The sequence below is a fragment of the Pipistrellus hanaki genome (assembly GCF_964339955.1).
Source record: "Pipistrellus hanaki genome assembly, chromosome: 13".
In the NCBI taxonomy this organism is placed as follows: Eukaryota; Metazoa; Chordata; class Mammalia; order Chiroptera; family Vespertilionidae; genus Pipistrellus; species Pipistrellus hanaki.
This window is the reverse complement of record NC_140515.1, coordinates 12,684,426-12,698,980: the sequence shown is the minus strand read 5'-3', so window position 1 is coordinate 12,698,980 and position 14,555 is coordinate 12,684,426. Positions and strand designations below refer to the sequence as shown.

Sequence of the window (14,555 nt, the reverse complement as noted above, 5' to 3'; positions counted from 1 at the left end):
CAGAATTCTTAAAATCTTAAGAGACCACAAAATAATTTAGTTTTTTCTCTTTATTCCTGCAACCTAAACCAGCCACGCTGTGTCCTCCTGTACCTCAGAGCTGCTTCCCAGGAGCTGCACCGTCTCCACGCGGGGAAGAGCTAACGGGATGCAGCTCCCACTGCCGCTTCCTTTAACTGGGCGAACAATACCCCGTGCTCCCCGGCCCCGTGTCCGATGACCACCTGCACCTGCCCTCCCCAAGCTGACGACCCGAGGGAGCCCCCAGGAGCAGGCAGCAGACTCGATCACTGCTGACCGCTCTCCCCTTCCCCTCGCTCACCGCGATGGCCATGGCGTTTACGCGCGGGAAGCCTATTGCCCATCGGCCCCGGGAGCAAGCGGAGGCCCGGAGGCGGGCTGCATGGACACGGCAGCCGGGGTCTACTCACGTCGGCTTTCATACATGCTCCTGGACTGGGCCCAGATTTTAAAGGGATCCGGCTTTTTCTGCCCGGAGCCGTCGGCCTGCTCGGCGGCGGGGGCCTCTGCGGGCGGGAACTCGGGGAGCACCTGGGCGCTGTGGCTGGGCGAGGCGGTGTGCAGGCTGCGGTGGCTGGCCACGCTGTGCTGGGAGCTGCTCTGGCTGTCCTTTCTCTCCAGCGGCTGCTGAAAGGGAGCGAGGGAGAGGGGCGAGACGGGAGGGTTATTATTGGTGCTGAGTGGGTGTCTCCCACCGGCTTGTCTTTGTTCGGCACTTCTGTGCACACACATCCACAAACATCAACAATATTTTGGCTCCCACCTCCCTCCAGCGAATGCTGAATGCAGAAAAACCCCCGAGGGATGGGCAGACAGAGGGGGTGGGCCGGGTGTACACACACGACCACAGGCCACACTGCTCGGGGCTGTGGCGGCAAATGAATCCAGTTTCCTCCTGGGTTCTGGGCGAAAACACCGGTGCATTTAGGACAAGTTTTAACATCTCCCCTTTGTGGACAAAATGTGTGACACAAAATGCCACGAGCGGTTTAAATGTCAAACTATGGTATCCTTAGGAAATATAATCAGCAATAAAAATGTGTTGTTTTTTTTTTGGAATCCATGTCTTTGATTATTCTTTCGATAATAAAATACCTGACTCCTATTTAAGGGTTTGCCATCAAAACTTCTGGACTCCAAGGAAAGGGGATCAGAGCTTTTATTTTATTTGTTTCCTTTATCATTTTTTTTTTTTTTTAAATTTAAATTCTTTATTGTTTAAAGTATTACATAAGTCTCCTTTCCCCCCAGTGACCTCTCCCGGGCTGTCCCCACCCCCAGCAATGGCCCCCTGCCGGGTCTGTGTCCATTGGTTACGCTCAAATGCATGCATACAAGTCCTTTGGTTAATCTCTTAACCCCTCACTCCATGCCTTCCCTCATAGGTTGGACAGTCTGTTCAATGCTTCTATGACTCTGGTTATATTTTTGTTCATCAGTTTATGTTGTTCATTATTATTTAAAAAATATTTTTATTTTTATTGATTTCTGAGAGGAAAGGAGATAGAAACATCAATAAAAGAGAGAGAATCAATCAGCTGCCTACTGCATGCCCCCCTTCTCACCCCACTGGGGACCGAGCCTGCAACCCAGGCATGTGCCCTTGCCAAAATCAAACCTAGAACCCTTCAGTTCACAGGCCCAAGCTCTATCCACTGAGCCTAACCAGCTGGGGTGGGATCAGAGCTTTTAGAAACCATTATGGGCGCACTTGAACTTAGAAGTAGATAAATAACAATTATATGAAGAACTTTCATAATTCTTAGGTGATCAATTTTGCAGACATCACATGATAGAATAAGTAGGTGTTCCTTAAAACCTACTCAGCAAATGACCCTTCCCACTTTATGAAATGTTCTTTGAACGGAGAGCAAAAATTAGGGGGAGGAAAAATACTGGGTGGGAAATGAAATAATTTCAGTTCTTATTTTCTCCAGTGAGAGACTGTGGCAAACCCAGGTGCTTAGTCTCCCCCATTCAAAATAAACCCCTGGAACCTGCCTCTCACGTGACAGGTGCTATGTGCCTACTCTTACCTGCGGAAGAGCGCGCTACAGGGACAGAGGACAGGAGGGCTGTCTCTGTCTTCTCTTACAGGTCTTGTATAGCTTACGCTTCCCAAGCGTAAGATCTTTGACTCAGAGCAGTCTGCGTTCCTGAAGTTCCATGTATAAATAGAATCAACACCTGTCCCTTGGTCTTACAAGGAATTCTACCAACTGCTCCCTCCTGCTCCCTCCCTAGGTATCCTCCCTGTCTCATTCCCATATCAGTGGACATTTCCCAGGGCCCTTTCACCTAAATCTCAGGTCTCTTCCGGGCCTTAATTTGAAAAAAAAAAAAAAAAAAAAAAAGCATCTGAAGAAAGTCCAAGGAGGACAAAAGCTTCATTGCCCTTGACAATTACAGATTCCAATCTGAAATCAGGTTCTGGCAAATGTCCAAAGTTAAAGAAAATTGGACATGCATTTAATGAAGGTAAGACAGATCATTTAAAATTGTATTTGGTGTGTCCGTGGGAGACATCTGAGGACCACATTCTAAACTAGTGAGGAGGTACTGGGAACACTGTGGGAGGGGTTTGATTCAGTCAGCGTCCAGAACAGCCGCTCCGGGGAAGGGAGTGTTCGGTGGTGACAAACACCATCAGAAACCCACGTCAGCATCGCTCCCTTCCGGGGATAAAGCGCTCAGCTCAGACCTGCGTGGGTCAGCACTCCAGAGACTTGGACCAAAACCGGTTCTGCCAACTTCCGGCAGCGTCCGCCCCACGGGAACATGGCTCTCAGGGCCAGCGACCTCATTTCTGCCCCAGAAGGTCAATGCTGCCCCCTCGCCTCCCCCGGAGACGAGAAGCCCGAGGTGCGGGAACAGGCCTGGCAGCCGCTGCTCGGCCCCGGCATAGTATAAAGCCCGTCCTCCGGGCGCTGCCTTCCTGGTGTTTCCCAAACCAGGAACCACGTGTGGACGGCAGGTACAGGATTCGAGTCAGAAAACATGGACGACAGAGGGACCTCCTTCCCCTTTGCACCTGGGGTCTGTTTTCCTCCTAGCTGCCATCTTCACCAAGGGGGGGCCTTGTAGTACCCCCCCCCCCGGGTGTGCACGCATTCGCATAAAGCTAAGAGCAGGGGCCTCGGGTGGGCGCCCCTCTTCCTCCTTCCCTGTGCGCTGCTTTTTATTAGGATGCACAACGAAGGCTTCTTATCAGCAGCAGACAAGATGTAAAGCTATTTTCCTTTTGAGATTAGCCTTGGAAAGAAGCATCCATGGGGACTGTTATCCTATTTTTTACATTTTGGCGATACTTTTTGTTCTCCTCTGGGAGCGGGGGAGAGATTTTTAAAATATAAAAGCAGGTAATTCAATAAAGGGCCTCCCAGGTTCCCCTGAGAGTTGTATTCCTCCCTTCAAATCCCCCCCACCCCCCACCCAGATTGTGGGCTCTGTCCCCGGACACTACAATTGCTCCATGGGGAGGTTTCCGGCTCTTGAAGCTCAATCTCCTTCGTGTCCACACTGCTGTGCACAAAGCCTCATGGGGCCTGAGTGAGGCCCACGTCCCACCTCCTCCCTCATGGGTCCTCTGTGGCCTCTGGAAACACAAACGTAACCTCTGCTCCCCTCCTGACCTGGAGAAAACCATCATCTGCGACGCTGCCCCACGAGGAGCACCCGAACCCGGACCTTCCCCTGCAGAGCTCGGAGCTCCCACAGGAGCACAGAACACGCAGAGCGGGCGTGGCGCCTCCCGGGGCTCCCAGACCCTGCGGTGGCTGTCCGGTGCGGCAGCCCCTAGCATGGAGGCACGGACCCCCCCACTTACCTGAAGACACGGCTTTGCCATGAACAGAGGGGCAATCACCAGAGATGGTTTGAGCCATTTCTCAAATTCAAACACTCTCCTACCCTCCCCAGTCAATGAGTCATGTGGGTCCCATTTAACACAAAATGGAGCAAGTTGGCAACACCGCCCCTCAATCAGACTGCACGTCCGCAGCCCTGTGAAATGCCATCCACACATGGGTCCTGATTTGGAAAATATCAGGAAGGCAGCGCCCTGGGCACGTGCTTCAGACCGCACCGTGGCCGGCTGGCTGCCTGGCCTGCTCCCACACCACGGGCGGCCTGCACACCGATATGGGAGCTCGTGGGATCCCCCGGTAAGGCTCAAACTCACCTGAGGTTTCTCCTCAAGGTTAGCTTTGAAAAGCACTTAATCGGAAGATGCATTCTGGACTGAATAGTTCGTTGGTGCTCTGAGCTTTCTGAGGCTTTGCTCTCATTTGTGAAAAACCCCAAATAAGCCCTGTCTTTCCTGCGAGCATGCCCATCTGCTCCGTAGTGCTTCTATCCGCTGGGAGCCCACCGCTGTCCAGAAGGAAAGCCATGTTTCTCTCTCAGGTTACCGTCAGTCTGGGTGCCTCCCCTGCAGTCCGCGTTCCCTCCCGGCAGACCTGGGGCCGGAGAACAAATCCAGGCCTCAACTAAATATAAGGCCAGGGTCAGATGTGCATCTAATGTGACTGTCCTTCACTTCACTTTCTGGTGAAAAACTGGCCCACAGTCACATATCTGCAGTGAAAGATACACCTTCCAGTCTGTTAACGCAATCCGGGCACACTAAGGACACAGTGCAGGGAGCGCCCAGAGCACAGGACAGAGTTGCCCGCGAGGCCCTCCTAAACCCCTGCTGCCCCAGAGGGGCAGTGAAGTCCTCTGATTCCAACACCCTCTCGCCTCTCCAGTGAATGAGTCACACGTCCTGACTGCCTGCTGCGAGTCAGACCCAGGGCTGTGCTGTGTCAGTAAGGAAGGGATGGCAGCTGAGTGCTCAGAGCTCACATCCCGGGTGTATCAAGGTTGGGTGATGTGTTTGGGCAGATGAAAATGACCATGGCAGGCTGATGCCAACAGACCGCACGGCCCTGTGGCCGGTTAGGAGAGGCCCTGGAAGAACATCCCATTAGTGGCAGCAGCATGTGCTCAGTCTTGGGGCTGTTAGAGAACAGACAGGAGGCGAGTGTGGCGCAAGAGGCTGTGGTGCCCTGCGAGGCTAGCGTGAGGGCCTCTGGTTATGTCAGGGAGTTTGGGTTTCTTTCTTAGTTCAGGGGAGGAGGGACAGATCAATGGAGGGAGAGCAGGGATGCATCAGAAGCCGACTTGCTGCCAGCAAGTTTGGTCTGTCTCCCAGGGTGGGGGTGGGGGTGGGGATGGTGTGTGTGAAGGTTAGTGGGGATGGGATGAAAGCCAAGAGCCTGTCAGGAAACAGCTGAGTTCAGGGAGGTATCTGAGGAGGGTTAGAGCTGGGGACTACTAGTGACCAAGCAGAGGGACAGTGAACTTAGAAGGCATTTGGCCCCAAGCCAACAGGCACTGCTCACAGAGGGCACCAGGGGCAGAGCAGGAGGAGGAGGAGTTCTCATTAACCCAGGCAGCACCCCTTACCCTGCCCCCAGGTCCCACCTTGAGCGACTGGCTGGAAAGGGTTGGCGTATTGAGGCGAATATTTCCAATGCCAGCTGTTGTCACTGGGCTGATATTTTTGAATCAAGATCTTTATATTTCTGAATATCAAATCAGAACTGACTAGGAAGAAAAAAAAATGGGCTTAATTTTGAAAACGCCATAGAAGTCCTTGGCCTCACACTAGCCTGGGCCATAAGCCTTTTCAAAATTAAACCGTACCCACCTCCCTAGAATGAATGGTTTCCTTACAGCGACAGGCCAGGGAGATGGGAAGATGCACTGGTTTTTGTAAACGGAATGGGGAAAAACCCAGTGCACCCGTCTTTCACCGGATCCTTTCAACATGAAGTTACTTATAAAGTGAGCTGGAAACATTTGCTTGGAAGAGCAAATGAATAACAGACAGCACTTAGGCGCTTTAATGATGAAAAGAATTCCTGTGGCTTAAAAATGACCAATCGATCCATTTTAAAGCAAAATTATTTACAGTTCACGCGCCTGCCAAGGCCCTCCTTTGACAGCAGGACCGAGCGCTGTGGGCCCAGGGCAGCCTCATGGGCGGTGGCGGCTCTCTCTTTGGCCATTTGTGGGCCTAAGGCAAATGGTTCTTCCAAAAAGGCAGGCAAGAGGAGTTAACGGAGAAGAAAGGGAGTTAACGACTGGCCATGAAGACGAATTCTGACTCACAGTTCGGGCTCCTAAGGGGTGAGGGTCCGAGTGGCTGTGGGAAGTGAGAGGCAAGGAGGGTGTCTGTGTCTGAGTCACCCCGGTCCTTCTCCCCGCGGTCCTCTCCCTGCAGCTGCGGGGGCTCTGCCGGCTTTAGCACGGCCCTGGTCGAAGGACCGGCGGTATCGGGGTCCTGTGACCCCAGGAGTTTCAGAAAGAGGCAGGACACATAAAACCAATGGTCTGGCTCAGTGGATAGAGCCTCGGTCTGCAGACTGAAAGGTCCCAGGTTCGATTCTGGTCAAGGGCATGTACCTTGGTTGCGGGCACATCTCCAGTGGGGGGTGTGCAGGAGGCAGCTGATCGATGTTTCTCTCATTGATGTTTCTAACTTTCTAACCCTCTCTCTTCCTCTCTGTAAAAAAATCAGTAAAATATATTTAAAAAACAAACAAATGACAACAACAACAACAAAACAACTGATGGTCTGGGCTGGGTCCCTCACTGTGCATCTTCTCTGAGACCTCTCCCTCTCATCTTTTTTTTTTAAATAGAGAGGAAGGGAGAGGAATAGTTAGAAACATCGATGAGCCGGGGATGTGCCTGCAACCAAGGTCCATGCCCTTGACTGGAATCGAACCGGGGACCCTTCAGTCCACAGGCCAATGCTCTATCTACTGAGCCAAACCAATCAGGGTCCTCACATCTCTTAATGCCTAGTGGTCAGCGTGTCCTCAGGGTCCCATCCAGGGGACAGGAACGGCAGACCACAGAACAGAAACCGGTCAGCGGTGCTGCCTTCCGTCCTGGGCGTTTGGAGGAGACTCCCCGGGCCATCACTCAGTGTCCCCTTAGGGAGGCCGCGTGTGAGGAGTGGTTAGTACCTGGGAGCACTGTGCCCCCTGCAGCCTGCTTCGGCCTGCCCCAGGACATAGGGGGTGGGGTTTCCTACGTCGCCCAGGCTGCTAGGCAACCCGGAGGTGCTCCTCAGCTCCATGGAGGCACCCAGCTCAACCGAGCCTGCTTTTATGGTGTTGTCCTACTGCTGCACAGATTATGTAACGTAAAGCGGACTGGTTCGCACTGAGTGTGTACTGGCTTGGCGTGGTTAGCTCTGGAGAGTGTATGTTCCTCAGACGGTACGCCCCCCGAGGAGGGTGCAGAGCTGCCTGCTGGGGGTCTCTTCTGGCTGCACAAGGCAGGAGCGTCTTTGGGTGCAGTCCTGGGGTACCCGGCCCTGGTCTGACATGGAAGACACCCAGCTAACACTCACTGCTGGAACAGGCACATTCCACATTTCTGGTGATTTGTGACAGCGAGTCTGCCTTTTGAAAGTAGCAATCAATAAACTGGGTGCTTGTGAGCTCCAAAAGACAGGCGCCACGACATCTTCCTTATCACGGCGTGCCCAGGGCCGCACAAACCGGCACTCAGGCCTCCACCCAGACAAACGGGCGATGGGCTAATGAAAGGGCAAATGTACCGGTGGATAAATGGGTAGATGGCGGGTGGACAGATGGACAAATGATCAGATGGACACACGAAGGAAGGGAGAAACAGAAGCACAGCGAGAAATGAACAAGCCAGAAAACCTAAATGGACATTAACTTAAAATTCAGGATTTGGCAGGATATGCAGAGTTTTAAATTCTAAATCCTTGTGTGTGATCTAGACCAACTGTCCCAGCTGAATGTGTTTCCAGTCAGGGCGACCACACTGGGCTGGAACCAGTTCCCCAGAGCGGTCTAAAACTTGACCGCAAGCAGGTCTTATTTTTGTTCCTGGCACTCGGCAGAAACATCTCTGATGTTATGGACGTCCCGGCATTCAATCAATGAGATTCCGTCAAGATGCTGCCACTGTCTCCAGCGCGCAGATGAACCATAAAGTTGGCATTTAAGCTCACGGGTGGCATTGCTGATTAGGAGTGAGCTATGGAGACCATCCGGGATGGGAAACAGGACCAGAAAGATAAGTCCCTCCGTCCTCATAAAAACCCAACCACTCAATTACTGAGAACATTATTGTTTTTAAAAAGGCAGGAGGGCAAGGAGAAGCGGTCAGTCACATGAACAAGCCAACCATGCCAGGAGCTTTTAAGAAAAGAGGACTGGGTTAAGACAGGCCATGGCAGGGCTGATGGGAAATCCCAGCGTACCACAACCCAGCGTCTCACTCCACAGCTGCCTCCGGGCCCTGCCTGCCACAGGGGACTGGCTTTCCGAACCACGGCATGCGGCACCCCAGGGGTGCCCTCCGACCTCACCAGGAAAACCCCACAATCACCTGTCTCTGTCAGGACAGCCTGAAATTAAACCGGGAGAGGGAAACAGCTTCCCGCCCACCTGTGCAGAGCACCCGCCAATGACAAGTGTTCGTGCCGCGCCACTGGCGGCAGCAGACCCCGGCGATGGCCCCCGACCCTGAACAGCGGCTGCCAGGGTGCCAGCACGCTGAGAACCACAGCCCCGTCGGGGCCCAGGCGTCGGGGGGACAAGCCCCACGCGGGGGCTCGCTCCCTTCTAACCAGCCGCACTCGGTCTCCTGGCTTGTGTAATTAAGAGCCGGCAGACTGTGGGCAAAGCAGTTAAGAGCTCTTTCTTCCTGGGAATGCAGCCTGAGTAATTGGCCTGCTGCTTGCTAATGACACAGCTTCTGCAAAAATAAACTGTCACAGGGAAGTCTTTCAACTGCCTCGGTGCATGCAGGCTCCAGAGCTGCCCGGTGCCCTCCATGCAGCAGGGAATTCCAAAGCCCTTGGGGGAGCAGAGACCCGCGAGGGAGCCTCTTGCACAGTGAAGTTTGCACTCCGCCCAGGTCCTGCTGCCTGGGCAGAACCGATGCGCCTCCCCTGGGGAGCTCCTTGTCAGGACTTCGCTCCGTGTGGGTGTGAAAAAGTCCACCGTGCAGTGTGGCTCCGGTGGGGGGGAAGAGGATGGCTCCGCTGACTCAAGCTCAGGTGACACCTCTTCCAGATTTGCTTCTGTTCTGCTGCAGGCTGCGCAGGTTTCTGACTACGACCCAGGAGACACATATGCATGCGTATGTGTACACATGTGTACACACACACGCAGGCTCTGGCATCTTGGCGGGCACTTTTGTACCTGGACATTAACACAAACTGACAAGGGAAGCAGCCCTGAAGTCACAGGTGCCCAGCGTCACGGCACGAAGCCATTGCAATCACATCAATTATTGCAATCACATCAATTATCAGTCATCCCTAGGTCGTCCTTGGGAGCATCTCCCAGGATTTGGAGCAGTTGGAAGTGGGGCTTTGAGATGCAGAAAGCCCCTCTCTCAGCTCCTCAGCGAGCTCCTGCCTCCTGCCGCCAGGCTGCAGGAGGCGGGAGGAATCCAGCTGCAGCACCAGGTGCTGCGAAGTTTTAAGGTTCTCCGTTCCCAGGTGCCAGAGAGCTGTAAGGTGTCCCTCCCCGAGATGTCCTAAGCCCCATGGAAATGGCTCCTCGGGATCCCCTGGGCAATGGATTGGGGAGCCTCTCGGATCAATTTCACAGGCGTGCGGTCCGGATTCGGACTTCGTTCCTAGCATGCTAATTTGTTGTCTGTGGGCCCCCCAGGGGCAGAGGCTCACACCACCAATCACAACACCTCAGCCTCCAGGCTATTCCTAACGCGTCCACCAGGTAATGCATCTTCAGGGAAACCAGACTGGAAAGGACAGCAGCACATTGATTTTTTTTTTTTCCTTAAGAATCCCATACCTGCAGCATAATGCTGCTAAAGCCAGCAAAACAACAAAGGACGTCTCCACAGCAAGGAAATGTCTGTCCTCCGTGCGGGGGCCGAACATCCTTCCCTGTGAGCACGGGCGCGCAGACAGGGCAGGGTGGCTCTTCCTTAAACCCACAGGCTTTTTAATTTGGTAAATCATTCATCACTGGTGCCTAGGAAAGCCCCGGGGAGAGCGTGCCCACGTGAACAGCTGCGAACACCAGTTGAGAGCAGGCTAACGGGGAAGCAGGTGGAGCCTCCCTTTTTAATTCTCCTCCCCCAAAGAAACAATAGCATTTGTCTCGAGTTAAAACATCTAAGGAAAAGTCACCCGTCTGAAAGAGGGCTGGGATGCATCCGTATAGAGAAAAAAATCCCAGCCCTGCTTCCTTCGCCCGGCTCCCGCAGCCAGCCCACAAATCACCAGGCAGTTAGAGACAAACCCACGTACCTTCTATACCGCACAGATGCCCAGAACTTCCGATGGGGAGCCGGGCTCCGGTCCCCCCTCCATTCCACAGCACATTTAGTGAAGTCAGACAGAGTCCCCTCCCACCACCACCCCCCGCCCCCAAAATAAGCTCAGAGTAACGGGCAAGTCCTTACCGACTTGGGGCTCTTCTTGGGAACTGGCAGCCCTGGAAAAAAAAATCGACAGGGAGGGGAGGGGGGAGAAATCATTAGCACATAAACGTTACCTTTTCCTTAAAGAACAACCCCCGGGCGCTTCATGGCAACCCAGCCATCTGCAGAGTTATGTCAGATTTCTCCCCGGCACCGGAGTTACCAGGCTGTTCATATCGAATCAAAGCGGAGGGAGGAGGCAGCAGCGGCAGATCTATCTGCATTAGCTATGCTGACTTGTACTGCAGCAGCCTGGAGGCTGGGAAAAGAAATCCACAGACCTCCGCGGCCTGGGAAATGGAGCACTTGGACAGAATCTGAAATGCTCTTCTGGATTAAGACGGACTTAACTTACAATTAAGTCCCGGATATTTCTTTTCTACCCGATCCACTTGTCAATTTAAGCGGGCCAATCAGGACAGAGGATGGGGTATAGATTGAATTTCACTGGAGTACATGGTTAAAATTTAATTTTTTTTTTTTTTTTTTGAGGGGTGTCTTTTCTTTCTCTCTTTCTTTTTTTTTTTTTTTGCCTCTGTCTGTCAGGAGAGGAATGCCTTCTTTATTCGGATGAGCAGAACACCAAAACAAAGACAGATGCTCTGCCAGCACAGAAAACAAGTTGTTGGTCTGGGACCCCTGGACACACCCCTCCATGTGTCAGTCACCCCAGCAAACCCCTACTCAGCCTGCTGGGAGGGACTCAGCGGGGAGGTCGGTCGCTGGGGAATGAGAGAAGGTTCACAGAGCTGAGGGAGGGCGAGCCATGGAGAAAGAGGAAGGCAGAGGAACCAAGAAGACACAGTCAGTGGGCCTGCTGTCTCTTCCCGCCCAGCCCAGTCCTCGGGGGGGTGAGACAGCTGGGAGGAAGGCACCTTCATCTCCCCACCTCTAGGCCAGTCAGAGGGGGTGGAGGGCGCATGTGCTCCAGGAGAGCACAGGAAGGGCTGGAAAGAAAGAGTGAAGCAAGCATCTAACAGTGTTTCCAAGGTAATCATTTCTGCAAGTAGCTCTCTCTCTTTAAAAAAAAAAATTTTTTTTTCTGGTTTCAGCAAGGGGTAGAAGGCAAAATGCAGATTCCGTCTGCATTAGACACCAAAGGCACACTGGGTTCTGGTGATTCTGCCTGGGAAATGCCAGCATTTTAGAGACAAGGATGCCCACGTAGTGTGAGGACTTCTATTCCATGGAAGTGACTCGTCAACCCACGCGCCGTGCCAGGCTCGGTGCCAGTGACCAGGGCCGTGGAAGGGGTGAGACCCCGGGAGCACCGGACCGCCCCCTGCAGTCAGGGCTGAGAGGACCCCGTCCTCAGACCCGAGGTGCTCTGTGGTAGAGCTCATCACATCACCAAAACGGGGTCACTGTGGTGGGGAGAGTGGCTCTCAGACTCCAGGGTGCTAAGGAGCCTTGGGCCACTTGTTAAAAATGCAAGATCCCAGGCTCTGCCTGGCAAATGCCCAGGAATCTGTATATGAACAAATATTCCAGGAGATTCTGATGCAGGGGTGTGAGGACCACATCTAAGGAACTACACTGCGAAGAGTGCTACTGTTCTGGCCAGGAAGAATCAGAGGACACTCTCAGGGAGCTGCGTTAGAGCCCCGGAGCCTCAGCTTCTCAGCCTATGAATGGAGAGAAGGCTTGCCTCACAAGACGGCCACGCTCATTACATGGACCAGAGGTTTCAAAGCCTTGTGCTCGCTAAGGGGCAGCCCTCAAATGTCCTCCCCTTTCCTCTTCCTTTGCTCCTTGACACATTCAGGAAGGAAGTGGTTCTGCTTATCTTACTTGAACAAGGCAAAATCACTTGCCTAGCTTGTAAAGTACAATAGAAAGGATGTTCTAGGGGAAATATTTTACCTAGGGATGCGAATAACGTTGGGCGATTTAGATATGTCATTATTCTTAAAAATAATCACGAGGTGCTTTTATTTGCTCATGAATATGATCCCCTTAATGAATTTTATCAAGTTATATTAGTGTGGGTCACTGTGAAGACTTCAAAATGACCTGATGTTACTTGTCAACATTCAGATTTTTCCCTGATTCAGGCTAACCCTCTCAGTGGACTGGAATGAACGGGTTTCACCAGTTAACTGGACTTGGCCTTCCCCAGGGTCCCCATGACCCCACAAAACATGTATAAGACTTCTCCAGCTGGGTCAGAGGAGCCGGGCACAGGGCCTCAGCCCTCACTCTGCCACCGTTCATGACGACAGCCACCGTAATGTCCTGCCTCTAGATCTGCACACATAGACAAAGGCATGTCCATCTCCCTCACAGAGAAACCGCCGGGCAGCGGTCTGCAGCAGGTGCTCACGGCCGGTACAAAGGACCCGGGAGCCGTGGGCCAGCCAACCGTAACCCAGTAAGCGAGGTCAGAAGACACGTGCCATCTCTGAGGGCAACACCACGGATGGTTTCCAAAACGTGACGTGGAGGGAGGGCAGCTGGCTGCAGCTGGCGGGGGCCTGAGGCAGGGGTTGGGGGAGCAGCAGGGCAGTGCTGACCACATCCACACACAGGCACAGGCACAGGGTCGCCATCCACGACTCCCCCTTCTCCCCCCGACTAGTAGTGGGGACACTTCTGTGGGACAAGGAAGGGCAGGGTTCCGGGGACTAGTTGAGGCAGAATGTAGCCTTAATCAGAATTCTTTATCTGGAACACCACATTCACATCTTGCTGAGACAATGACACATTAATTTAAAAATAACCATTAATTAATGGCCCTTCCATTAACTGCATGAAACCAACAAGTCTGAAGTCTAGAGGGGTGATGCTGACGGTCTGTCTCCTGTGAGGCAGTCAGTCCAGGGAGTTCAGGGAACGGACCAGGGAACCTCTAGGGAACATTCAGTTTATGGAACAGACCAGGGAACAGATCAGGAATAGACCAAGGGACAGTCAGCCTAGGGAACAGACCAGGGAACAGTCCATGGAACAGACCAGGGGACAGACCAGGGAACAGATCAGGGGACAGACCAGGGGACAGACCAGGGGACAGACCAGGGGACAGATCAGGAACAGACCAAGGAACAGTCAGCCTAGGGAACAGACCAGGGAACAGACCAGGGAACAGTCCAGGGAACAGTCCAGGGAACAGACCAGGGAGCAGACCAGGAACAGTCCAGGGGACAGATCAGGAACAGACCAGGAACAGTCAGCCTAGGGAACAGACCAGGGAACAGTCCAGGGAACAGACCAGGGAGCAGACCAGGAACAGTCCAGGGGACAGATCAGGGGACAGATCAGAAATAGACCAAGGAACAGTCAGCCTAGGGAACAGACCAGGGGACAGACCAGGAATAGACCAAGGAACAGTCAGCCTAGGGAACAGTCCAAGGAACAGACCAGGGGACAGATCAGGAACAGACTAGGGAACAGACCAGGGAATAGTCAACCCAGGGAACAGTCCAGGGGACAGTCAGTCCAGGGCACAGCTTAGGGAACATCCAGGAACAGTCCAATGGCCCAGCTCCAGTTGTATTTTACAACAACAACAAACTTATTTAATTTAAAGAGGCATTTGCTCCTGTTTGCTAGCTAGTTGTTGAAAACCCTCATTTTAACAGAGCCACACCTTTAACAGGAGCACAAATCAGCACTTAAAAAGCCAAAAATCAAGGGATTCTACTTAACAGCTTTAAAACAACAACAACAACAGCAACAACAATGATTTGTTTTAGGTCCATATATCATTAAATCTTAAAATCTATTGAATGCTGGAGCAAAGCTCCTGAGACAGGGTACCATTCCTTTTAGCCCAAACTATTCAGATGGCCTGAAACAGTGGGAGAGACCTAGTGGAAAACTCAAAATGGTTACCGTTCGGCAGAGTCCTCCGAGACCGAGACATCCCAGCACATGGCTCTCTGATCAGGCTGGAGGGACTGCAGGTCGCCAGCCTGGCTGGACAGGCGCAGCACAGCCCGCCTGGCACAAGAGGTGGTTCCTAAGGACAGAGGCGCACTTCCGTTCCCAGTGCGAAGCGTGGGCTGTGTGAACCGTATTCCATGGGAGGGTGTGAGGAGGAA

The 14,555-nt window shown here is 53.0% G+C and overlaps 1 protein-coding gene across 19 annotated transcripts in view; it reads right to left on the bottom strand.

Moving 5' to 3' along the window:
* MAGI1 (membrane associated guanylate kinase, WW and PDZ domain containing 1) overlaps positions 1–14,555 on the bottom strand; it is a 518,034-nt gene that overhangs the window by 29,163 nt on the left and 474,316 nt on the right. For 12 of the 19 annotated variants that reach the window (XM_084902660.1, XM_084902672.1, XM_084902676.1 and 9 more), the window contains exons 13-14: positions 10,498–10,529; positions 432–648 (exon numbers count right to left, since the gene is read on the bottom strand). In XM_084902660.1, the coding sequence (XP_084758786.1) occupies positions 432–648; positions 10,498–10,529 (249 nt within the window). The remainder of the gene's footprint in view (positions 1–431; positions 649–10,497; positions 10,530–14,555) is intronic. The other 7 variants (XM_084902673.1, XM_084902674.1, XM_084902675.1 and 4 more) reach the window with 1 other exon arrangement.